The sequence below is a fragment of the Cyprinodon tularosa genome, unplaced genomic scaffold (genome assembly GCF_016077235.1).
Source record: "Cyprinodon tularosa strain WSP-4 unplaced genomic scaffold, ASM1607723v1 ctg66, whole genome shotgun sequence".
Lineage (NCBI taxonomy): Eukaryota > Metazoa > Chordata > Actinopteri > Cyprinodontiformes > Cyprinodontidae > Cyprinodon > Cyprinodon tularosa.
The window spans coordinates 1,724,311-1,749,897 of record NW_024039407.1 but is presented as its reverse complement, the minus strand read 5'-3'; the positions used below and the strand labels follow the sequence as shown (position 1 = coordinate 1,749,897).

The following is a 25,587-nucleotide window of genomic DNA, read 5'->3' as shown; positions in this document are numbered from 1 at the left end:
GTGTCTGTAGCGGCAGAGACAGACCATTAAATAAAAAAAGAGAAATGTATAAGTCTTTTAGCAGGTTGGTCACTCAGAATGCATTTACCTTAGTATTGTTAAAGTTATTTATTTTATATTTTGTTAAAAATGTGATTTTAATTGTACATACATAAACAGAAACCATTGAACATCCAGTGAGCAGCAGTGTCATCTGTCCAGTGTTGGATCCGAGGCCTGGTTAGCGTTTTTCTCTTTATTCCAGATTTAATAAATCAGAAAGACTTCAGTCTGATTATTTCCTACATAGGTTTATGTAGTAAACTGGCCTTTAATAAAATAGCCAGAAAACAAAAAAATTAAAGTTTAACACTTTGATTCAGTTAGCTGAAGGTGAAGAAAAAACAGATGGAGGCTTTGGGGTTTTGTTGATGGCGCCTGGAGAACTGAGGAATTGAATTCCTTTCCGTTTTTGTTTTACGAAGGTAATTAAAGGTTAAATCCTTCATGTTAATCAAACTGACCCAAACAAGCACCTAAACCCTGCAGTGGGTCAATTATTGTGTTTTGTTTTCTTAAATGAAACCAACTCTGTTGAAGCAACAACTAAGACCAGATTAATGCTGCATCAAACTGGGGTGGAGCTAGAAGGGGGCACTGGACCCCTCTTATCCCTCCAGATGATTGATATGTCACTCCTGTACAATGCCTGGTGCGATGGAGAGGTGAAAAGATAGAAAAAACTCCAGTAAAGTACATTAGCTTAGATAACAAATATACTCAGTAAAGTTACCATTGCAAAATGTTACTTAAGTAAAAGTAAAACAAAAGTTACCTTTAAATAAAAGTTACTTAGGTTCTTTTCTGTAAGAAGAAAAAAAATATTCTGATCCATTTCATGAAGGAAAAAAAGATATTGGCCTTAAACTGTTCATAATAATTGCAATAATTAAAAATAAAAGAAAACATCCAGACATCCAGTAACATGCTCAGATAGCATCAGAAAAAAAAAAAAAGTAAATAAAAATTTGTGAGAACTGATTTTCAGTATAAGGTATTGTTTTTCTTTGTTTTAACTCAAGTTTAGTTGATCACCTTTTCCAGGGATGCTAAACTCCAGTCTAGTCCTAAAACTTTTGGATGCAATACTTAAACACACGACTCAAATGGCTAAAAATCCCTTATCAGCACATTATTCAGTTCTACAGAGGCCTGGTAACATTGATGTAGGTGTGCTTGTAGCTCTCCAGGACTGGGGTTGGACATCCCTGTCCTAATTATTTAGCATAAGAATATTTAATAGTGTTGGAATTGATGGACGGAGTAGCTGAAACACATTTAGAGATGCTAACTTCAGTCATGTCACCCATTTACAAATATCCAAAGAAAGCTGAAATCCTCACCATTAGATCAACGGTAATCAGTGAAGATTATTAGCAACAATGTTGCCATTTGAAGCCATTTGAACGAAGTTTGAGCTGTTTTGTTACGATGCTAAGAATGACATTTGAAGGAGTTAGTGGAGCTTTCTAAACCTAAAAGTACAGTGCCAACTGGGAAGCATGGTGATCGTGGTATGATGCTGTGGGGCTGGTTGAAAGTTACTGTTAGGACAAGGGTCTATACATTTTTTTAACTATGCATAAAAGAGGAGTCATTTCCTGAAAAATCATCCTAAATCAATTAGACAAATTCTGACGATTGATCAAATGTTCTACCAGAATCAAAGTGATCATCCAAAACAATCTTCTAAAGCCGTTTAAAAGTGTCTCCAAGAGCAAATCATAAACACAGCTGAGGTGTGCAGGGGTAAAAAAAAAAAACGACATGGAGTCAATTCCCCGAGGTCACAGATAAATGTGAGTCCTATTTAAAATGAAAGTGAACATGAACTGAGCAGTGTAGAGCTGTTATACTTAACACTCAGTGTTTATACTGCTAACATTGTGCTCGTGAAAGAAACCAGCATACAGGTGCTGGTCATAAAATTAGAATATCATGAAAAAGTTGATTGATTTCAGTAATTCCATTTAAAAAGTGAAACTTGTATATTATATTCATACATTACATACAAACTCATATATTTCAGATGTTTATTTTGTTTAATTTTGATGATTACAAATGACAACAAAGGAAAATCTCAAATTCATCATATCAGAAAATTAGAATATTGTGAAAAGGTTCAAAATTGATGGCCCCTGGTGCCACACTCTAATCAGCTAATTAACTCAAACCACCTGCAAAAGCCTTTAAATGGTCTTTCAGTCTAGTTCTATAGGCTACACAATCATGGGGAAGACTGCTGACTTGACAGTTGTCCAAAAGACGACCATCGACACCTTGCACAAGGAGGGCAAGACACAAAAGGTCATCGCTAAAGAGGCTGGCTGTTCACAGAGCTCAGTGTCCAAGCACATTAATAGAGAGGCGAAGGGAAGGAAAAGATGTGGTCGAAAAAAGTGTACAAGCAAGAGAGATAACCGCACCCTGGAGAGGATTGTGAAACAAAACCCATTCAAAAATGTGGGGGAGATTCACAAAGAGTGGACTGCAGCTGGAGTGAGTGCTTCAAGAACCACCACACACAGACGTATGAAAGACATGGGTTTCTGCTGTCGCATTCCTTGTGTCAAGCCACTCTTGAACCACAGACAGCGTCAGAAGCGTCTTGCCTGGGCTAAAGAGAAACAGGACTGGACTGCTGGTGAGTGGTCCAAAGTCATGTTCTCTGATGAAAGTAAATTTTGCATTTCCTTTGGAAATCAAGGTCCCAGAGTCTGGAGGAAAAGAAGAGAGGCACTTCATCCACGTTGCTTGAAGTCCAGTGTAAAGTTTCCACAGTCAGTGATGGTTTGGGGTGCCATGTCATCTGCTGGTGTTGGTCCATTGTGTTTTCTGAGGTCCAGGGTCAACGCAGCCACATACCAGGAAGTTTTAGAGCACTTCATGCTTCCTGCAGCTGACCAACTTTTTGGAGATGCAGATTTCATTTTCCAACAGGACTTGGCACCTGCACACAGTGCCAAAGCTACCAGTACCTGGTTGAAGGACCATGGTATCCCTGTTCTTAATTGGCCAGCAAACTCTCCTGACCTTAACCCCATAGAAAATCTATGGGGTATTGTGAAGAAGAAGATGCAATACACCAGACCCAACAATTCAGAAGAGCTAAAAGCCACTATTAGAGCAACCTGGGCTATCATAACACCTGAGCAGTGCCACAGACTGATCGACTCCATGCCACGCCGCATTGCTGCAGTAATACAGGCCAAAGGAGGCCCAACTAAATACTGAGTGCTGTACATGCTCATACTTTTCATGTTCATACTTTTCAGTTGGCCAACATTTCTATAAATCCTTTGTTTTTATTGGTCTTCAGTAATATTCTAATTTTCTGATATGATGAATTTGAGATTTTCATTTGTTGTCATTTGTAATCATCAAAATTAAACAAAATAAACATCTGAAATATATGAGTTTGTATGTAATGTATGAATATAATATACAAGTTTCACTTTTTAAATGGAATTACTGAAATCAATCTACTTTTTCATGATATTCTAATTTTATGACCAGCACCTGTACTTTCACACAGCCTATGAAACTTGTCATTTTGCAGGTTGTATGCCTGGTTTCTTTCCCACAGCTCGCTGTAACCCGAGTCTCTTTTGTTTGGGATTACTCAAGTATGTGTCACACGTACACAAACATCATTCATGTATGGAGTAGCAGTAAAACGTCTAGGTAAGCAATAGACAAAGTAGTAGAAAAGCATTTTTTTTTTACAGTAATTAGTAAAAAGATTCCAGCTAATAGCAAAAAAATTATATATATGTGTGTGTATGTATGTATATACATATATGTGTTTGTGTTTCCTTTTTCATTATGCAGAACTAAGAGATCATCTAACCCCTTAGCAGAGGTCATCGCAGCACTTGCAAGGAAGTTGTAAAGAGTTGAAGGTAACGAAAGTTGAAGTACCTGTAGTGCACAAAAAAGATGGAGAGGAGAGGACAAGCAGGGTGGAGATGGTAGAGAAAATTGCTTGTGATCTGTGAGAGACAGATGGCTGCAATGGTGAGAGGGAAACTACACAACGGTAAGATTCTGACTAGACTGGATGAGAAATGATTAAACCAGGAGGCCAGTTCAGATTGGACTATCAGGGGAAGAAGCTTAAAGCAGGGATCGGGTAGTTTGGACTCGGTTATAAAGAGGAACAGAAAATGACCTCCGACAAAGAATGTCAAGAAGGAGGATATGCAGAGGGTAGGTGTTGAAAAACAGCAACTATTACACAGGGCACCAGGCTGTTAACAGCATTTGAACATATTCTGTGTGCGGCATTGGCCCTCTAGTGGTGTTGCAGTATAAGGGATTGTTAATTCAGTTATTTCATTATCAGTGCTTGCAGTTGGGGATCTAGACATTTTCACCTGTAGGAGACACTTATAGTCTGCAGTAACAATGTAAGGAAAATAAATTTCTATTTAATTTATATAGCGCCAAATTTATAACACATATCATCTCAATGTGCTCACACAAAAAAAGTCCTTACAAGCTTTACGGTAGGAAAACTTTGCTTAATCCCCTCAGTACTGACTGACAAAACAAAAGCAATTTGGTACAGAAGAAACAGTTCAAAGAAAGTCACAAACTTTGTCATATATGAGGGTATCACTTTCTCTGTTTCCTTCAACAAGTCTTAGCCTCCTTTTTAAAGGAGGAATTAGCGTCTTTAGTGGTTGCAGCATACAGGTGCTGGTCATAAAATTAGAATATCATGAAAAAGTAGATTGATTTCAGTAATTCCATTTAAAAAGTGAAACTTGTATATTATATTCATACATTACATACAAACTCATATATTTCAGATGTTTATTTGTTTATAACAAATGAAAATCTCAAATTCATCATATCAGAAAATTAGAATATTACTGGAGACCAATAAAAACAAAGGATTTATAGAAATGTTGGCCAACTGAAAAGTATGAACATGAAAAGTATGAGCATGTACAGCACTCAGTATTTAGTTGGGCCTCCTTTGGCCTGTATTACTGCAGCAATGCGGCGTGGCATGGAGTCGATCAGTCTGTGGCACTGCTCAGGTGTTATGATAGCCCAGGTTGCTCTAATAGTGGCTTTTAGCTCTTCTGAATTGTTGGGTCTGGTGTATTGCATCTTCTTCTTCACAATACCCCATAGATTTTCTATGGGGTTAAGGTCAGGAGAGTTTGCTGGCCAATTAAGAACAGGGATACCATGGTCCTTCAACCAGGTACTGGTAGCTTTGGCACTGTGTGCAGGTGCCAAGTCCTGTTGGAAAATGAAATCTGCATCTCCAAAAAGTTGGTCAGCTGCAGGAAGCATGAAGTGCTCTAAAACTTCCTGGTATGTGGCTGCGTTGACCCTGGACCTCAGAAAACACAATGGACCAACACCAGCAGATGACATGGCACCCCAAACCATCACTGACTGTGGAAACTTTACACTGGACTTCAAGCAACGTGGATGAAGTGCCTCTCTTCTTTTCCTCCAGACTCTGGGACCTTGATTTCCAAAGGAAATGCAAAATTTACTTTCATCAGAGAACATGACTTTGGACCACTCACCAGCAGTCCAGTCCTGTTTCTCTTTAGCCCAGGCAAGACGCTTCTGACGCTGTCTGTGGTTCAAGAGTGGCTTGACACAAGGAATGCGACAGCAGAAACCCATGTCTTTCATACGTCTGTGTGTGGTGGTTCTTGAAGCACTCACTCCCGCTGCAGTCCACTCTTTGTGAATCTCCCCCACATTTTTGAATGGGTTTTGTTTCACAATCCTCTCCAGGGTGCGGTTATCTCTCTTGCTTGTACACTTTTTTCGACCACATCTTTTCCTTCCCTTCGCCTCTCTATTAATGTGCTTGGACACTGAGCTCTGTGAACAGCCAGCCTCTTTAGCGATGACCTTTTGTGTCTTGCCCTCCTTGTGCAAGGTGTCGATGGTCGTCTTTTGGACAACTGTCAAGTCAGCAGTCTTCCCCATGATTGTGTAGCCTATAGAACTAGACTGAAAGACCATTTAAAGGCTTTTGCAGGTGGTTTGAGTTAATTAGCTGATTAGAGTGTGGCACCAGGGGCCATCAATTTTGAACCTTTTCACAATATTCTAATTTTCTGATATGATGAATTTGAGATTTTCATTTGTTGTCATTTGTAATCATCAAAATTAAACAAAATAAACATCTGAAATATATGAGTTTGTATGTAATGTATGAATATAATATACAAGTTTCACTTTTTAAATGGAATTACTGAAATCAATCTACTTTTTCATGATATTCTAATTTTATGACCAGCACCTGTATAGTGTAGCTCTGAAAAGCAAGAAAAACAGAAGTGGCATGTAATAAGACTTGTTGAAGGAAACAGAGAAAGTGATACCCTCATATATGACAAAGTTTGTGACATTCTTTGAACTGTTTCTTCTGTACCAAATTGCTTTTGTTTTGTCAGTCAGTAGCTTACTGAGGGGATTAAGCAAAGTTCTGGGATTTTTACTCACCGTTCTTGTGATCATTTTGACCCCACGGGGGGAGATCTTGCGTGGAGCCCCAGATCGAGGAAGATTATCAGTGGTCTTGTATGTTTTCCATTTTCTAATAATTGATCCCACAGTTGATTTCTTCACACCAAGCTGTTTACCTATTGCAGATTCAGACTTCCCAGCCTGGTGCAGGTCTATAATTTTGTTTCGGGTGTCCTTTGACAGCTCTCTAGTTTTGGCCATGGTGGAGTTTAGAGTGTGACTCTTTGAGGTTGTGGACAGGTGTCTTTTATACTGATAACAGGTTCAAACAGGTGCCATTAATGACGGTAACGAGTGGAGGACAGAGAAGCCTCTTACAGAAGAAGTTACAGGTCTGTGAGAGCCAGAAATCTTGCTTGTTTGTGACTGACCAAATACTTATTTTCCACCATATTTTGCAAATAAATTCTTTAAAAATCAGACAATGTGATTTTCTGGATTTTTTTCTCTCATTTTGTCTCTCATAGTTGAGGTATATCTATGATGAAAATTACCGGCCTCTCTCATCTTTTTGAGTGGGAGAACTTGCACTATTGGTGGCTGACTAAATACTTTTTTGCCCCACTGTAATTACCAAGGACAACCTGTCCATAAGGTTTTTACAAGCAGCCCTACAACAGGTCAATCTGATGTCTCTCACGGAGACACACATTTACAGTTGTCATTTTTTTGTTCATAGATTCTTTATCTTCAAACCAATCACTCTGAACATGCAAACCTGACATGACTTTAAACAGTGATCTGGTAAAAAATACATGCAGCTTCATGGAGAATGAACTTTATTAATTGACAGGTTCATAACTATGTTTTTTAGGAACCTATAAGATTATTTAAAAAAAATTTTTTTGTTGAAAAAACTTTTCATTTGAAAAAATAAATATATGTGTGTGTGTGTGTGTGTGGGATTTTGACACAGAATTTTGTTTTTATAATTACTTTAAAGGAGCATCATCTTAGCATATTGAAAGGTCCTGTATGGGAAAAGAAAAAATAATAAATTATATTTACCTAACAATTACCTGATATATAAAATGAGTTTTCCTCTTTTTACCTGCTCCATTTGTCAGTCCACAGCTGGGATTGGCCCTCTTTTTGTTAAAATGGTAAGATGCACAGATATGAAGGACCAACTCTGCCATATTTAAAAATAAATACAGAAATAAATAAATGCTCATTAAATGTATAAGCATACAATTAATTGCCAACAAAAAAGTGAGACATAAATGTATATAACTCTTAATTAGCTTCTTTATTTATTTGCCTTTGTAATATTTACCTTATTTATTTTTCTGTCCTTTATAATCTTCAACTTTATTTTTTAATTACTTATATTTTTAAGTATTTATTTATGTGCATGTTATAATATTTTTGTCTGTTTTATTCTTCCTTTGTATTTTTTTACCTTAGTTATTTCTTCGCCGCTGTTTATTTCTCTCTGCCCTTTTTACATTTCTCTATGCATTTATGCCTCATTATGCAAATGAGGAGGGGGTGTGTCCTAGAGAGTCAACTTCTGCTCATTGGTTGGCTTGGCGGTCCATCTCCTTAACTCACAGAGCTCAGAGTACTAAGTTAAATGTTCTCTTTTCTGTTGCTGTTGTTCAATAAAAGTACGTTTTAAGATCATTTGAGGCGAGAACCTTATACTTTTAAGCATCACCATATGGCCCATTCACAGATTTAATGCGTAATTTAAAAGAAAATGTGACGAACTTGAGAGGACCGTGGCAACCAGCGGAGCTCCGAAGCTGACGGCAGCCAGGTCTATAGCCAGGCTATGATGGCGATTTTTTGTTGTATTTGGCAAAGTCCCTACTCAAGTTCTAATGACTTCAGACTCGACATCAGACTCTCCTCCTGTAGATTCGACCGATGTAGTAAAATGCTAACCAACACGCTTCACACACGGTTATGCCGAGAGAGGGCCGCTGCAGATGGGCTGTGGTTAGACCTGGCTGCCGTCAGCTTCGGAGCTTTGCTGGTTGCCACGGTCCTCTCAAGTTCGTCACATTTTCTTTTAAATTACGCATTAAATCTGTGAATGGGCCATATAGTGATGCTTAAAAGTATAATGTTCTCGCCTCAAATTATCTTAAAACGTACTTTTATTGAACAACAGCAACAGAAAAGAGAACATTTAACTTAGTACTCTGAGCTCTGTGAGTTAAGAAGATGGACCGCCAAGCCAACCAATGAGCAGAAGTTGACTCTCTAGGACACACCCCCTCCTCATTTGCATAATGAGACAGAAATGCATAGAGAAATGTAAAAAGGGCAGAGAGAAATGTAAAAAGGGCAGAGAGAAATGTAAAAAGGGCAGAGAGAAATGTAAAAAGGGCAGAGAGAAATAAACAGCGGCGAAGAAATAACTAAGGTAAAAAAATACAAAGGAAGAATAAAACAGACAAAAATATTATAACATGCACATAAATACTTAAAAATATAAGTAATTAAAAAATAAAGTTGAAGATTATAAAGGACAGAAAAATAAATAAGGTAAATATTACAAAGGCAAATAAATAAAGAAGCTAATTAAGAGTTATATACATTTATGTCTCACTTTTTTGTTGGCAATTAATTGTATGCTTATACATTTATTGAGCATTTATTTATTTCTGTATTTATTTTTAAATATGGCAGAGTTGGTCCTTCATACACAGAGGCTTCAATGAACAGGATATTAACTGTTAGGCGTGGAGCTCAGTTCTTGTATAGTGGTAAAGTGACCTTAAATCTGATGGTTCTTTATTTTTAAAAGATTTCTTAACTTGGTTACTTTAGATAATTTTAGTTCTTGCACCTTTTTTTCTTCTGTCAAAGCCATCCAGCTCATGGACCGTTTCCTCTGCATGCCTTCAGTCCAGTTTTCCCTCCAGGAAGAAGACATCGAACAGAATGTGGTATATCACAGAGCCCTGAGCCTTGTAAGTGTCTCATCACCTCCTTCCTCCTCCTCCTATGCTCATGTATGGAAGAGCTATGTGCTGTTTCCACAACAAACACTGCAGGAACCTTTGGTGCTCTGCTTTCTCACCACTTGTCATCTCCGTCAACATGCTCAACACCACCGCCATCATGCAGAAAATAACCAGTGTAACTTGGCTTTCTACTGTATCCAAGATTCATTTAAACCATCATTCTCTGTCTTTGCTTTTTTTAATGGCAGGTCAGGGTCAGTAATTTATCTCCTGAGAATGTTCTTCGCTTTCATGGAACAGTAGGATTGCAATTCTTACTAGTTCTTTACTTTCTGAATATAATCTGTAATAAAGATTTAATGAGTTGATACATCATGATCTAGACAAACCCATCAGCACTTTGTTTAAAATGTAAATTCTCAGTCTTAAAATAATCTGGAATTGACCGATATTGAGATCTAAAACCATTTCCCTTACAGCTGATATATTGTTACATGCATATTTCAACCCTTCTGATAACTTGGAAAAAAGCAAAAAAAAAAAAAAAACTGCTGACTTTGCTTCTCTGCTGCAGATCAGGTCTTAAATTTAAATGTTAAAATTATTTTATTTTGTAATAAATGGTTAAAAAGGGTAGGAAATAGCCTCCAATCCAAGGATTGTATTTAAAATCATAACTAGAAACCATTACTTTAAAACAAAGAATTTCATTGCTGAACCTTTTAAAACGTATTCAGAGTAATGTCTTTAAGATGATCAGAATCTCCTTAAATGTCTAAAATGTAATCTGATTTACTAGAAGCTCTAAGCTCTGGAACTCATTACCATCTGACATCAAGACTGTAGCTGATTTTTAAATGCTGACTATCAGGCTTAAAAACTGTTTAAAGACAAACCCAAGCTGTACTCAGCATGTATGAGATGCATATTTTACAATTTTATGATATTTTTATTTTCTTAACTTAAAGTAGTGTAGTGAGCAAAATCTATTTTTTAGAAAAGCCTAACCAGGGACTGAAGTTGAGCATTTGATTTAGCTATAAACTTATATTCAGCACTTTAGTGACCTGCTTTGCTTTATCACCCTTTGTTTGCTCTGTTTCTGTCAAAAATAGATGAAATGAAATGCACTTTTTCTTAGCCACCAATGACTCCAAGTTTTCCCTGGGTATACAGTATGTCAGACAGGCATATTAGATGTCACCTAAAATGAAAATAACCAGAGAACATAACTTTTTGGGTTAGGGAGACTCAATCATTCAGGAAACCAGTAACAACAGTGGAGTAGGCTCAATATTCTGGTTTAAACTGTCTCTATCACAGACATGTTTGTTCTTTGACGTGCACAGTGAAAATGATGGTAATGCAGGTACAAAAACCTCAGTTCTTTGTTTATAGAACTGCAGCAAAGAGTGCCAACTTAGAGGTCACCATAGCAACCATTAGACCCCATCGACATGCTAAGTGGTTGTTTGGAAAGCAAAACAGGAAAAAGCCTTTTCTGTCTTACCAGCACAAACATAACTATGTGGAGTCAGATGGGACCTGAACCGGGAATGTGTGCTTTGGTCAGGAACCGTGAATGAAAGAGGGGCATGGCACCGCTACTTTTACTATCATCACTCAAAATCCAAAAACGGGAATTTAATTAAGTCATATTAAATCAACTTATCTTAGGTCTAAGCTTCTCATCCACCAATGTTAGGATTAGTGTTAGCCCTTAGTAGAGGGTATAAACTAGTGTTGCGCCGATGCCATTTTTTGGCCCCGATACGATACCCGATACCTGGCTGTGCAGTATGGGCCAATGCCGATACCATAATAATGTAAAATAATTGCCATCATGGCTTTGTCATCTGCTGCCTACCTTTGTGAAGCAGGAAAAAATCTAATACAAAGGGAATCCAGTAGAACTTTTTATTGCCTACCAGGAGTGGGTGACAATAGTTGAATAAACTTATGGCTCTCAAAATGGTATCGGTGCCCTATTTGTTGGTACTCGCCGATACCGATACCACCATTTTAGGGCAGTATCGGGGCCCTGTCCTATACTGGTATCGGTGCAACACTAGTATAAACCCAAAGTATTACCATGGAGGTATCAGGTCTGCAGACCTTCATTGTAGATTTACTCGAACACTTCTGGTAAAATCGTTCATTTTTTAAGAAATTTATTGACAAAGCTGTATACGTTCAAGTGAACAGTTCAGTGTTTAAACATTTCAAAAAAAGCAGCAGTTCATGGATCATTTATGGGGGAAAAAATATTTGAAATTAGAAAATAAGACTGATTTACCTTAAGTATTGAAATAATAGAATTTAACAAAAAATAATCCAAATTCCTCTGAAATAGCCAAAGTCCAATGTGAATTTCCGTTATGCAATATAAAAACTTACAGTGCCCTGCCTCTGCAGAAGGTGCCTCTTGATCAGGCCAGTTTTGAATCATCTAAAGGATGAACGCATGGAGTAAAATTCCTGTAGGAAACCTGTGGTCTGCACTGAGGAGAATAACCATATAGACCTAGAATATCCTCTGGAGCACAATAAGAAAAGCTCAGAGTTCCCTCTCTCTGCCTCTAACCTAGTAGAGCGGTGCCATGCTAAGTGATTTTGCATTTTTTTTCCTGATTTTTCTCTCAATAAATATTCTTGAGTTACAAAATATTTTCAGTGACAAATGACCACCAATGCCAAAAAATATTAATTTTAGTTTCTTTTTCAGAGGGATAAAAGTGGGATTAAGAATTTGTTTTTTTTTCCCCAGTCTTAAATATGTAAATTTAATGTGAAATGTCAGCTTAATGCTCCAGCCTACTGCTATTTAAGGCCAAGCAGTGATTTAAATATGAACCAGAAATCTGTCATGTTGCTATTAAAAATTTCCTTCTTTTAGTTGAGAACCTTTTTCTTAAGTTTAATAATGAAGGAAATGACTCCGTGATTTTATGTCAATCCAGGAGCAACTTTAATACAACTTTAAGAAGAAAAAAAAAATGCAGAAAAACAAGTTAAATATTGGCAGATCCATCACTTTCACAAGGCTCAAAGCTTGCTCCATATTAAATCAACATATCTGAGCTCCATACAAATCAAATAACAGGAATGTTTTATCTTAGTATATTACAACTCTTAGGGTTATATGAAGAAATTAGAAAATAAAAAAATACTGTTGTTCCAAATGTAAGTTAAATTATTGTACCAACTTTTTCTTTTCTGAATGATATATTTACACACACACACACACACACTCACAGCATCACAAACACACCCACCCATCAGTGTCTTCAACAGAACTGTGAAAAGAGAAAAAAACAGCATGATTAAAGTTTGCTCAATAGGTATATAAAGTTCAAATTTAGCTTCAGCAACAGGGCAGATCCCTTAAATCCAAGAGATCCTTCTCTTTGTAAGAAAAATTAAATATATTTGAAATAAAATGCATTTCTTTAAGTTGCCCTGACCAGGAAATCATCACAGCTCTGGTTTTGATCAGTCTTATCTAATAAGGCTGCAGAATGAATGGAAAATATTTTACCATAAAAATATTAACATGCTCAACATCCATAGTGCTGTTTGAAGTGCAGTAAATGCTGTCTAATATATTCCAAATGTTATAAACTCACATGTTTTGCTTATATAATACCAATTCTGTGTTTGGCAGAGTCTAAAGGCAGCAGATGCTCAGACTGGACACAAATGACTTTGTCATTAATGTTGAAGGTCCCGACAAATGAAGGTCCATTTATATATAAAAAGTAGCTGATATCAATATCATTTTGCCATCGAAATATTTTAATATCACAGATTCTGCAATATATTACCCAGTGCTCCCTGTAATACTTTAAAGTTTATGGTTGACAAAAACTTTCACATTTTGCTAAACAAAAAATTTTTTAGGCATTACAAGCGACTTATCTCTTCACATTTTCCAAGAACATTCATGACCAAAATTAAACTTAACCTGTGAGATTAAGCCTAATCTTGTTTGTACTGATTATCCCTTATTTGAAAAACTATAAACTAAAATGTTATTTCAAATAATATTTTAGAAAAAGAATAACCTTTTTTTTTTGCAGTTTTGACAGCCTCATTTAGAACATCTTGTAGTATTACTGAAACTTGATCTTTCAGTATAAACCTCTTAAGAGATGCAGCGAACAAGCTGTGATAAGCTTCTAACAATACGGTAGCATCCAGCTAGTGGGAAAAGTGGGAGATTTCTCCGTTTAGGCTGATTATGCTGAACCCAGCTGGGAAACGGAAGCAGCTTTAAGTATTTATTCAAATCTGTGCCACGATTCCCATCGATTATTCTTACAAGTTGCAATATAGAGCAGCAGGGGAAATTAGTCACCTCACCTCGATCCAGAAGCTAAATAAGGGAGGGATGAAGGAGGGGAGAATAGTAGAGGGGAATTAAGGAAGGACTAATAAGGAGGGGAAAGGTGGAGATAATAAATGGGAGGGTCAAAAGGAAAGTAAAGGGTCTGAGACTTGAGAGGGAGGTAAAGGAATGAACTGATGAAACTGAAGAAGATGGAGGAAGGAGGGGTGGGGGGGACAAAAAATGGAAAGAAGTCTGGAAAAAAAACAAAACAGAGGACATGAAGAGCAAGATGAAGGAGTGAAATGAGAAGGTGGAGCAAGAGGAGGAGAGTAAGGCCGGTCTCTGCTGCTACCTTCTGATAGAACATCAGCCTTTAGAACATTTAAACTGATCCTGACTCACATGATTTAGAAACTTTTTGCCAAGATCCCACAAACATTGTAAATGACTGAAGGGACTTCCTCACCTTCCATCTGTTCCCACAGCCGTTACACAGAACAAAGGTCGTCATGGGTTCATCAGCGCTGCGGGTCTGCACCTGTCAATCAAACCCAGATCAAGTTGAAAAAAACAGACAGGAAAACAGTTTGGGATTCCTCTGAGGTGGTCTCTGGGTTTCCCTACCTGTGTGTATGTACAGTTCTTGCCGTGACATTTGCTGCAGATGAACATGTCCGTCTCGGTTCCCCCGACCTTTGACAGCTGATGTTCTCTGATGGATTCTTTAGTCAGAGCTTCCCTGATCTGCTTCAGCTCTGCACTCGCCATCTCCTAAAATCAAAGAGACACATTTTTAGACCATGTGCTTCAGTATGAGAACTACAATTTTTCCTTTTTTTATTCTTTTGCACATAAAGTGGAGCCATTCATTCTCTAATATACACACTAAGGGATGCTCTGAGTTGGTTTAACCCAACAGCGCAGCCTTGGCATCAAGAGAACCCTCAGCCTATTTATGTATACACATATTAAACCTAATAGCTGTTTCCATGGGGAATACCTTTTTAGGTTATTTTTCATTGAGACCTTTGAATGTTTTGGTCTGCTTCAGTGACCCCGTTTGGTTCCAATTGAACTGGTTTCCATTTCCCTCTTAACAGTCAAACTATCTGGCAGAAAAGTAACTTCCTGCTAATGTCCCGAACTTGACCTCTGACACCCTGCCAGCCTGACCTCAGCAGTCATGGAGGCGATGCGTTCAGGGGAGATGTTCCCACACAGGACGTTGCGCCTCAGGTCCGGGTTCTTCTGGTCCTTCAGGTTGGAGATGCGGCTTCGCAGGCGGGTTTTGTACTTCATATCTGTCGACTTGAATTCCTGAAATATCCGTATCCAATCAACAGTCAAGGAAAATTAAAGTTGCTTTTTTAATCAGAGCCGCTAAAACAATATCATTTTTTTTCCCCCACCCAGTTTGTCAAAAAATGTTACTGCAGACAGATTCATGAATCACTGACCATGAGCAATAGTAACTGAGCACCTTAATACAGATGTGAGACAAGAGGTTTTGCTTCTATTTGGAACATTGCTGCATGTCTAACCTCATATGGATGAGAGAAAACAACAGCATACCTCATCAGCATCGACTCCCATCCCAACATGCCGCATTTTACATTTGAAAAGTCATAAAGACACAGATAAAAAGTAAGAACATTCAGCAATCAGTCTTTTCTTTTTCTAACCACTTATACCCTCCAGGTAATTTCTAGTGTTGCTTCTTACAAGATTAAACTCTGTCCTTACTCTATTCTGCATGAACACTTTCCAAACAGTTTAAAAGCCTGGAAATGCTCCTTTGCTATTGCCTGATAACCCAGACTAAATGTGAGATCAAATGTGTAATTTAGTCTGGCCCTGATGAATAAGAAACCTGTAAATTATTTGGTTTATTAATACTGGAGACAACAGAGTGTAGGAAATTTAAAAGTAATAAAACAGATTTTTTTTACATTTAGCTGAGCTGAAAACCAAAGTTCTCCTTTAGCTGATTGTTCCACGCTCCTAGCCATGGGTAGGAACATCAAGACTGAAAGAATGAGATCCTGGATAAAACTTCTGAGTTGGGCTCAAGGAAGAGTTAAAGCTCCTCGACGTTGAGGAGTCAGCTGATGTGGCTCATGCATCTGCCTCCCGCTAACGCCTCAGTCTGCCTCCTGGAGGAGCAGAACTGCCTTTATTTTCTTTCATCTAAATGATTTAATTCAAAAAGGATATGGTCCTCAATCTGTGCTGCTAGGTGCTCACAGTCAACCCCAATAGCTTTGAAGTCATCTGAAACACAAAACATTTCTTTTTTTAATTTTCAAGCAAATGAAGAAAAATCCTGCACATAAAAAAAACAATAATTTTATCCAACTTTTAAAGCAGAATTGTGAAAAGGTGCAAGCAGCAAATGCTGAAAAGTTAACCCCCAAATTCCAGATACTCCATCAGCGCTCCGCGCCGCTCATGTACGTCATGCAGAGTACTTGTCTGTCATGTTAATCAATGAGTTGTTCCACATCCACCGCAAATCTTCCGCACGTCCCCATCAACCTACGTCTTCTCTCCGTCATCATCAGAATACAGAGCCGAGCCATTTTTGCTCCGCTCCGGTCCAGCCAAGTCAAGATCCGCTATTGCAACCGCACCAAACAGGAAAAAGATCCCGTTTGTCAAATTAAAATATAGTAATGACAGATTGGTAACTAAAGATTATAGCATAATTCTTATATAATTCCCAAAACTAAGGCCGTTTATTTAAATGACTGGATGCAAACTATTGGTACCAGGAAGCATATTTCCCATCTCGATCAAAATAATTATTTTATTTTGAGGGTTAAAGTTTAATCACATCCAGTCAAAAGAAACTTCTTGTCGCAGGCCTGGATGAAGAGATGCTGAGTTTGGAAGTTGAGAACAAACATAGCTCATAAAAGAAAAATTTTGTATGATCCTATTATCGCTGTTACAAAAATCCACAACAAAATAAAAATATCTGGGCAGAAACTGCACATATGCTTCATACTGATGGGGATTTTTTGTAAATGTTTCATATTAAATTAAATGTTAATTTCGGCATGTTTTGGTACTATAAATTTTAGCAATAATATTGTGCGTGACCTCCTGAAACTCCAAGGAAGTCACCGCGGAGCAAGATGGGAGGAGCCGCGGAGGCTGTAGGATTTGCTTTGCACAATGTTCTGGAGAGCAGCGGTGACAGAGGATGTGGGATTTCGGGGTAAGGAAGTAAACATGCAAGTACCTGAGGAAAAAGTATACAAAAAAGTACATGATATAAATAGGCAGAACACCAGCTTGATGCCCAAATGGGTAACTAAATATCAAAATAATGTGTTTTCACTTGTGCATGTAGTGCAGCTAAGATTATTAAAATGATATATTGTTTGATTTTTCAGTTACCGGTAGTAAAGCTGCTTTCATAACAGCTTTTTCTCAGTCATTTAACTTTTATGATGGAGACTGAGATACACTCGTTATTAGTAGCTCTAACCTTTTTTTTTTTCTATATGGTTTGCATGTAAACCTATTAGCAAACAATAGTGCTTTAAAATGAAGCTCAGCTGTGGCTTGAAAATAATAAGCTGATACACTGGAGACGCTGAATGGAAATATCTGTCCGATTCAGGAGAAGGTGCAGATTATCTCGCACAAATACCAACGATCGACAAGGTAATTTATATATGCAATACATTATGTAACATAATGTGTTTTTGATGCAAGGAGTCAGAGGAGAGCTTTCATTTTTCATTTTAAGCGACAATGTTCAGTGGACCGAACAAAGCCCCTTTCTCTGAGCGTTTGGCTTAAACAGCATCAATGTTGCTGATTCCGTGAGTGTTCAACAATTGCTTCATGATAAAATCTTCTGAGCAGATTTTTGTCAGTTTAAGCTTTAATGTAAAAGTTTCCCTGTCAACCTACAATGCCACGCTGAGGCGAATACGGGAGCCCTTTAAGCTCAAATGTGTTAAGTTCCTTGGGCAGTTGCATTGCATCGAGTATGGTAGTTTTCTGAAATCCACCAGTTTGTTGCACATTAGAGTCAGATTGTGCTTTTATGCTGAACAACATTTGGTTGATATGAATTAAGATCAACCTAGAGCTGCTGGTGTTGAAATGCCCTCAATGACAAAGAAAGCTAAGACACATTATTAAGTAATACAGCTAGCTATCATGTAACCAAGTAACAAAAGAAGTCGGCGAGCGTGTAAAAAGTATTTAATGTAGGGATTTCCCAGTCAGAAATCAGCCCTAAAACGTTAATCGGATTATATTGGCCTGTATCTATAATATCTGATTTTAACATTGACAGAAGCTTCACAGCGATTGTATCTGGCACATGGAGCCAACAATAGCAGTGTCTAACAAAAGAGAAGCAGATGCTAACAAAAGTTTGTCATATTCGTATTCATTATTTTCATTTTATACAATTAAAAAATATTTCTATGTTTTTAAGCTTTATAAGTCACTGATTAAAGCTAAATTGATCAGCTGTTCTCATATCTATTGTTGACTATGTTTCTCTGAGTAAATTCACTTGTTTAAGCCTTTTTTTTTAGCATCGTACAACAGAATACAAGAAAAAAGTATATATTCAATCAATATTGATCAATATTCAAGGTTGTAATGATGTGTTGGAAGTTGCAGTGGGATACGCGTGATTCAAAGAATTAAAGTCATGGTTTAACGCAGCTCAGAATGACATGACAGAAGTTCTCACCACCAGTTTGCAAAGCAGCCACCAGCAGCTCTCGACTCTTTGTCCGCACATTGTCTGCAGTGACGGGGGCGGGGGGGAAAGAGGTCAACCGCTGGGGGGGCGGTAGGTGTGGTGGGAGGGGTCGGGGTCTCCATTGATTTCTCCCTGGTATAAAGGAAGAAGGATAAGAAAGAGACAAACGTAGCTGTTTTAGGTAAGATTCACCTTGATGGGCGACTGTGAATAAAAGCTGAGTCATCACCTTTTCTCAGTGGTAACAGAGTCCTTGGAGGTAGAAGATGACCTGACAGGAGAGACGTCCTTCTTTTTCTCATCAGACTTCCCTTCTGCACCTTCTTTGAGACAAGACGGATAAAAACAAACACATGAGGACCAGAATTCCTTCTATCTTCATCAGAACATCTCGATCAGGGAAACCCAAAGATTCTGAGTCATGACAGAATCACATATTTAACAGTAAGGTGATCAGGAAACTGATCAGTGGAACATCTTCCATTTGTTATTTTGGCTATTATGGCTGTTAAACCTCTAATTTTTGGAATCTGATAATGGACCCCTTCCGATCAGCATATTGGGAAGTCATGGAGTTACTCTTAAAGTCAAGGCAATATTTACCCTCCTAGATCAAATCCTACATTAGAGAACCAAGAGTTAGTCTTATCATGCAAGTATCATATTGCTGCCTAAAAACTACTTTTAGCTCATTAGCTCTCGTGTTTAAGAGGAGCTCAGGCTGCCATAAATTGCTGTTCTGGTTTATATGAGTCATTCATCAACGGATACAACTCTCAAATCACATGGGCAAGTTTTTGATAGAGGTTGCCTGCATGTAGCATCAATATGTGAATCTGAAAAATTATTTAATCTATCACAAACTAAGCTAATACTAAGGTCAAATTTTAAAAGGGCCATTTTAAAAGTCATCTTACAGAGAGATAGAAACTCACCCAGAAGTTTCTTCCAGGACTTGATGAGAGTTTTAGCCAGAGTCTGAACCTCCTCATCCGAACTCTGTTTCCTCACTGCGTTCACTGACATCCCAACTCTGGTTGACTGCAATTCATATGTTCCAAAAGACAAGAGAAAAAGAAGGATTAAAAAAATAAATTAAAAAAACACGTAAAAAGAAGCTTCGGATTTTAAACTAAGACTTTCAAGAATTACTTTTTTTTTTGCGACTAAAAGATTCTGATTCTGTTCATGTTTATATTGTTTATGCAAACTATACCATAATCAAAATTCAGCTAACATTTATTAGATAGACGTCTGCAAAGTATCATCTTACACTATGTAGGCCACAGATAGGGCTAACAGACAGAATAGTGGACACATTGTGTACACATTTTTAAATGATTATCGTTTTGTCCCTATGTGGTCCGAACCTTTGTGTGAAATTTGTTCTATTATTGTTGAAAGCAAAGAAAAAGTTTTGTAAATGAAAAGTTGAGAATAAAAAAACAGAACAAAAACAATTTGAAAATAAAAATTTGGAATAAAACAATGCAATCTAGAAGTTAGTCAAGTTTCATTTTCTGATTAAATTTTATCAAATTCCATGTACAAAATCTGTTCTTTGCTTGAAACAATAATGTAACGAAATTCACTCCATAAGTAAACTGTAGAAAACTGAATAGATGTACTGCCATTTTTTACCTAAGTAACTAAATATGATAAACATTTTTCTATAAAATGTTTAAAAGAAAAAAAAAGTAGTTACATCCAACATATTTATCACCCCTGAAAATGAGTGAGTTAAAATGACATATACAGGTGCTGGTCATTAAATTAGAATATCATGAAAAAGTAGATTGATTTCAGTAATTCCATTTAAAAAGTGAAACTTGTATATTATATTCATACATTACATACAAACTCATATATTTCAGATGTTTATTTTGTTTAATTTTGATGATTACAAATGACAACAAATGAAAATCTCAAATTCATCATATCAGAAAATTAGAATATTGTGAAAAGGTTCAAAATTGATGGCCCCTGGTGCCACACTCTAATCAGCTAATTAACTCAAACCACCTGCAAAAGCCTTTAAATGGTCTTTCAGTCTAGTTCTATAGGCTACACAATCATGGGGAAGACTGCTGACTTGACAGTTGTCCAAAAGACGACCATCGACACCTTGCACAAGGAGGGCAAGACACAAAAGGTCATCGCTAAAGAGGCTGGCTGTTCACAGAGCTCAGTGTCCAAGCACATTAATAGAGAGGCGAAGGGAAGGAAAAGATGTGGTCGAAAAAAGTGTACAAGCAAGAGAGATAACCGCACCCTGGAGAGGATTGTGAAACAAAACCCATTCAAAAATGTGGGGGAGATTCACAAAGAGTGGACTGCAGCTGGAGTGAGTGCTTCAAGAACCACCACACACAGACGTATGAAAGACATGGGTTTCTGCTGTCGCATTCCTTGTGTCAAGCCACTCTTGAACCACAGACAGCGTCAGAAGCGTCTAAAGAGAAACAGGACTGGACTGCTGGTGAGTGGTCCAAAGTCATGTTCTCTGATGAAAGTAAATTTTGCATTTCCTTTGGAAATCAAGGTCCCAGAGTCTGGAGGAAAAGAAGAGAGGCACTTCATCCACGTTGCTTGAAGTCCAGTGTAAAGTTTCCACAGTCAGTGATGGTTTGGGGTGCCATGTCATCTGCTGGTGTTGGTCCATTGTGTTTTCTGAGGTCCAGGGTCAACGCAGCCACATACCAGGAAGTTTTAGAGCACTTCATGCTTCCTGCAGCTGACCAACTTTTTGGAGATGCAGATTTCATTTTCCAACAGGACTTGGCACCTGCACACAGTGCCAAAGCTACCAGTACCTGGTTGAAGGACCATGGTATCCCTGTTCTTAATTGGCCAGCAAACTCTCCTGACCTTAACCCCATAGAAAATCTATGGGGTATTGTGAAGAAGAAGATGCAATACACCAGACCCAACAATTCAGAAGAGCTAAAAGCCACTATTAGAGCAACCTGGGCTATCATAACACCTGAGCAGTGCCACAGACTGATCGACTCCATGCCACGCCGCATTGCTGCAGTAATACAGGCCAAAGGAGGCCCAACTAAATACTGAGTGCTGTACATGCTCATACTTTTCATGTTCATACTTTTCAGTTGGCCAACATTTCTATAAATCCTTTGTTTTTATTGGTCTTCAGTAATATTCTAATTTTCTGATATGATGAATTTGAGATTTTCATTTGTTGTCATTTGTAATCATCAAAATTAAACAAAATAAACATCTGAAATATATGAGTTTGTATGTAATGTATGAATATAATATACAAGTTTCACTTTTTAAATGGAATTACTGAAATCAATCTACTTTTTCATGATATTCTAATTTTATGACCAGCACCTGTAGATGCTGCATCATATCCGCTTCACAATATAAGAGCAGATTCTCAGCCAGAGCTTCTGACTGCTGAAACTCAGAGCACAGCACTGAGAGTCATTGAGCTTTCTGACCTCTTCTGTAGCAGCTTTTGCCTTTAGTACGGGGGTTTAATAAGTTTAAACTGAAGGCATCAGTCACATTTTATTGGAAAATCAAAAGTTAGTGGTCCAGGAACTGTAAACTACAATACTTCTGGAAAATGGAAGACTTCTACTATGTATAGATAAATCTAAATGAATGTACTTTCAAAAAGACAGAACAAGTTTAAACTGTTATTGGAGGTTTGCAAGGAGGAAACATTTGCTGTCAAAAAACAACAACAAAAAACACTAATGCCAGACTCACCTGCAGAGTCTCCAGAGACATCTTCATGTTCTTTAATTCCCTCAGCAAATCAAGAGCACCGTCCTTTAAAGATATCAAACTCTTAATTAATGCAGAATTCCATTTCATTTATTGATTTAACACATGCTGGTAACCAGTTTTCTCCAACAGTACTGTACTTTTTACCGTGCGAGAACGGAGCAGTAATGCATGAGAGCACATTTTTTATTTCTTTTTGCAGGAGAGCAATTCTACTGCAATCATAAACTAGCTATGTTACTGTCGTAATAGTCTGCTAACATCTTTTGCTACAAACATACATTGATTGAAGCTAATTGCAAAAGACTTAGTTAATATCATAACTACTCATTTATTGACTAACAGGTTGGTGAATAAATGAGTTTCGTTGCCAGCAGCATCATAAAATTACGGGTATCTGCCTTTCTTTACTAGACATGTTCTCAAAGGCGATGTTTTGGAACATTTTCATCGTTTGCAAATATAAAAATTCAAGGCAGTTGGTAAGAAGAGGAGAGGGGAAGGTGGTGGGTCAGGACAGGTTTGCAGTTGGAGTGGAGATAGAGAGAGATCTGGTTTGTCACACATCTAGTAATTGTCTGCAGACAGTTCGCAACAGCCAACCACGTGGTGAAAACTCACATATTGCTCCTTTAATTTGGAGCGTTTTTTGATTTGTGAATGTGAATAAAAACATTTTTTTTTTCATTTCACACACACTGTCTGACACATGTTTAGGATAATAAAGCTTAGGAAACCATTGGTGTCTTGAGCCCCATTTACACTCGCCTTTTGAAACTGTGCTGGAAACGTTCCGAGCACGATAACCGAGATGCTGAGTGTTAATGGAACGCAAACGAACCGCGCTAAATCGAGTACTAGTTCATCAGCACGGTTCAGTTTTGGCTCGGTTCTCTGATAACGAAGAGCGCAAGAAAAAAACACGTCATCTCCTATTTACAGTCAGCTGACTCATTTTGCAGGTTTTCCAGTGTGTCCAGCTTTGCAATTCACTGATCTTTTTACTTGTTTACAACACAAACTTCTTCTAGGCCTATTAACCAAAAGTGTGATGTGACCTGGGATGATGCTGAGACTGAGGCTCTCTTTGGAATATGGGCAAAGGAAGATATCCAGTCACATAAGTTACTAAATGTTATGGGTGTCGGCATTTTTGTTTGCATAACTACCACCTTAAGAGCTGCAGTATCGTTGTCCGCGGATAGGAGGCAAGGAACCATGCTAGCGTGATGCTCGTAAGAACCAAGCTTGGCACAGTTAACCGATCCAAGCTCGGTCCAAACTCGGCACGGTTCAGTTTCGGCGGGAGAGATAAAGCCACAGTAATGCTAGCCTTTTGAGTGAGTAATGATACATTTAAAGGAGACACATAATGGAAAAATTCACTTTTTTTATTTTTAAATTACATTTTTTTCTTAAATACATTTATTGTGACTTTTGGGTCTCCACAATATAGATTACCTGTATCTATTTGCATCTTTATATGGATGAGTGCATGTGTGTATAGAGGTAGTTAGTAGTGAAGCTGTGTTCGTATAGTAGGCAGGGAGTTAACAGCCAGACCAGGTAACTGCAATAAGTGTTTCTGTGCTTACTATTTAAAATCTAATAAAACAGTTTATGGGTTGGTCTTAACAAATTGTGTAAAATCAAACCTACTCTTGTTTAAGGTGTGACTTGTTCCACCCTTAGGCCCTACTGAAGAAGAAGGTAAAGTATGAACACAGCTGCAGCCTGATGGTAGATTTGTGGGATATGTTTAACATTCACTTTTAGCGAGCTTATTGGGTTAGAAGGCTATAGAGACAATAAAATTAATTAAGAAAACCCTCCTCCATGCATCAATGTCATCCCTTAATTTATCATTTTAAATAAAACATTAGATAAATCAAACTTAGAGCTTAAAGTATTTTTAGTGCTCTTTTTTTGAAGTTCTATTATTCATGCCATGATATACATAAGAGCAAGTTAATCAGTGTAGATCAAATCAAATTCAGCAAAAAACTACTGAACAGATGACGTAACTCATTCCAGGTGCGTCTGTTTTTCTGAGCAACTTTGTGACCAATGGCTGCTGAGATTCAGATCCAACAAAACACTTTAAAACGAGCAGAAAACTGTCTGTTTTAGCAGCAACATTAAAAACACCGAGATGATGTCCTGCAGAGCAGACAGTGTTTCCAGAATCTTCCCTCTCTGTCCAGTTAAGTGGAGGCATCAGCTGATTGCTGTCCTCATTCCGCGGATGCAGCAACTGCTTTGTGATCTCACCGTGTTTTTCTTCTGAACCATTTTATCCAGCTTTTTGGCGATGCGCTCCACCTCCTGGGTTTTAGCCATTTCTGCGGACTCTTCTGCGTCAGTTCAGCTGCTGTGCTGCGGCGAAAACCTCCATTTAAGAAGAGGGGTGGAAAAATCCCTCTGTATTTCTGTCTGTTTCCACGCAGCCCGTGGGGTTTCTGTCCCAGCTGCTGAACCTCTCTCGTTTGTTGTGGTGTGACACAAGAGGATGATGGGAGATGGAGTTTATTCAGACAGACCAAACTTCAGCGGCTCCAGCTCAAAGAATTGCTTTTCTTCAGATAAATACGCTCCAATAACAAGTAAAAAATTATGATATAAAAAAGCCTTTTAAATAATATTTCCATAAACAATGTCTGAATGGTAAGGGTCTGTTTCTTGTAATCAAACGAATTTCAATCAATGTGGTTGTTAAAAAATATGGAATAAAAAGCAGCTCTGACTTTTTGCAATTGACCTTTTCAAGACCAGTAGTTTTATTGGTCTTAAAAACAGAAAGCGACACATTTTTAGGAGGTGGAATGTTTGCTTTTATAAGAAATATTACATATGATAGCCTTTAATGAGTAACAAAACAATCATGTGTTAGTGAGACATTAACATGAAAAGGTATACTAGAAAATAACGTTATTAAACACTGAAAAAGAAGAATATTTAATCAGTGATGATTATTTTCAGCAAATCAACTAAATAAATCAATGATAACAAAATAATACAACTGAACATTTCCAGAACATAACTTAAAGTGTTAATAATTTTCAGGTCAATGAAAGAGAAAAATAAATATGCTAAAAAACTGCTGAGATATGCAATTATTAAAGTAAATACTTTGAGATCTATTTTAGCACCTTTTTACAGAGTGTTTAGCTTGTGAATAAGAAGTTCTTGTTACCGTATATCTGTGATTCTGCAGGGTCTGCAGGATCCACCTCTGTCTTAAAGATGAGTGTAACTGCTAATTAGAATAGCGTCCTAATGTTGCCTACTGTCTGTGATAT

General features: G+C 37.6%; 1 protein-coding gene and 1 long non-coding RNA gene across 2 annotated transcripts; one reads left to right on the top strand and one right to left on the bottom strand.

The window, feature by feature from the left end:
• Window positions 1-3,696: 3,696 nt before the first annotated feature.
• On the top strand, window positions 3,697-9,871 carry LOC119799458. Its single transcript, XR_005282851.1, has 3 exons — window positions 3,697-3,723; window positions 3,871-3,941; window positions 9,370-9,871. It is a non-coding gene; the product is annotated as an uncharacterized LOC119799458 (long non-coding RNA).
• Window positions 9,872-13,297: 3,426 nt separating this feature from the next.
• tcea2 (transcription elongation factor A (SII), 2) lies at window positions 13,298-24,788 on the bottom strand. The gene is given in 10 exon segments (XM_038309199.1): window positions 13,298-14,335; window positions 14,422-14,568; window positions 14,971-15,125; window positions 16,012-16,068; window positions 18,521-18,614; window positions 18,616-18,664; window positions 18,762-18,855; window positions 19,468-19,573; window positions 22,271-22,333; window positions 24,560-24,788. Coding segments are annotated over 10 exon segments (990 nt in total). The 5' UTR covers window positions 24,629-24,788; the 3' UTR covers window positions 13,298-14,179.
• Window positions 24,789-25,587: the final 799 nt, after the last annotated feature.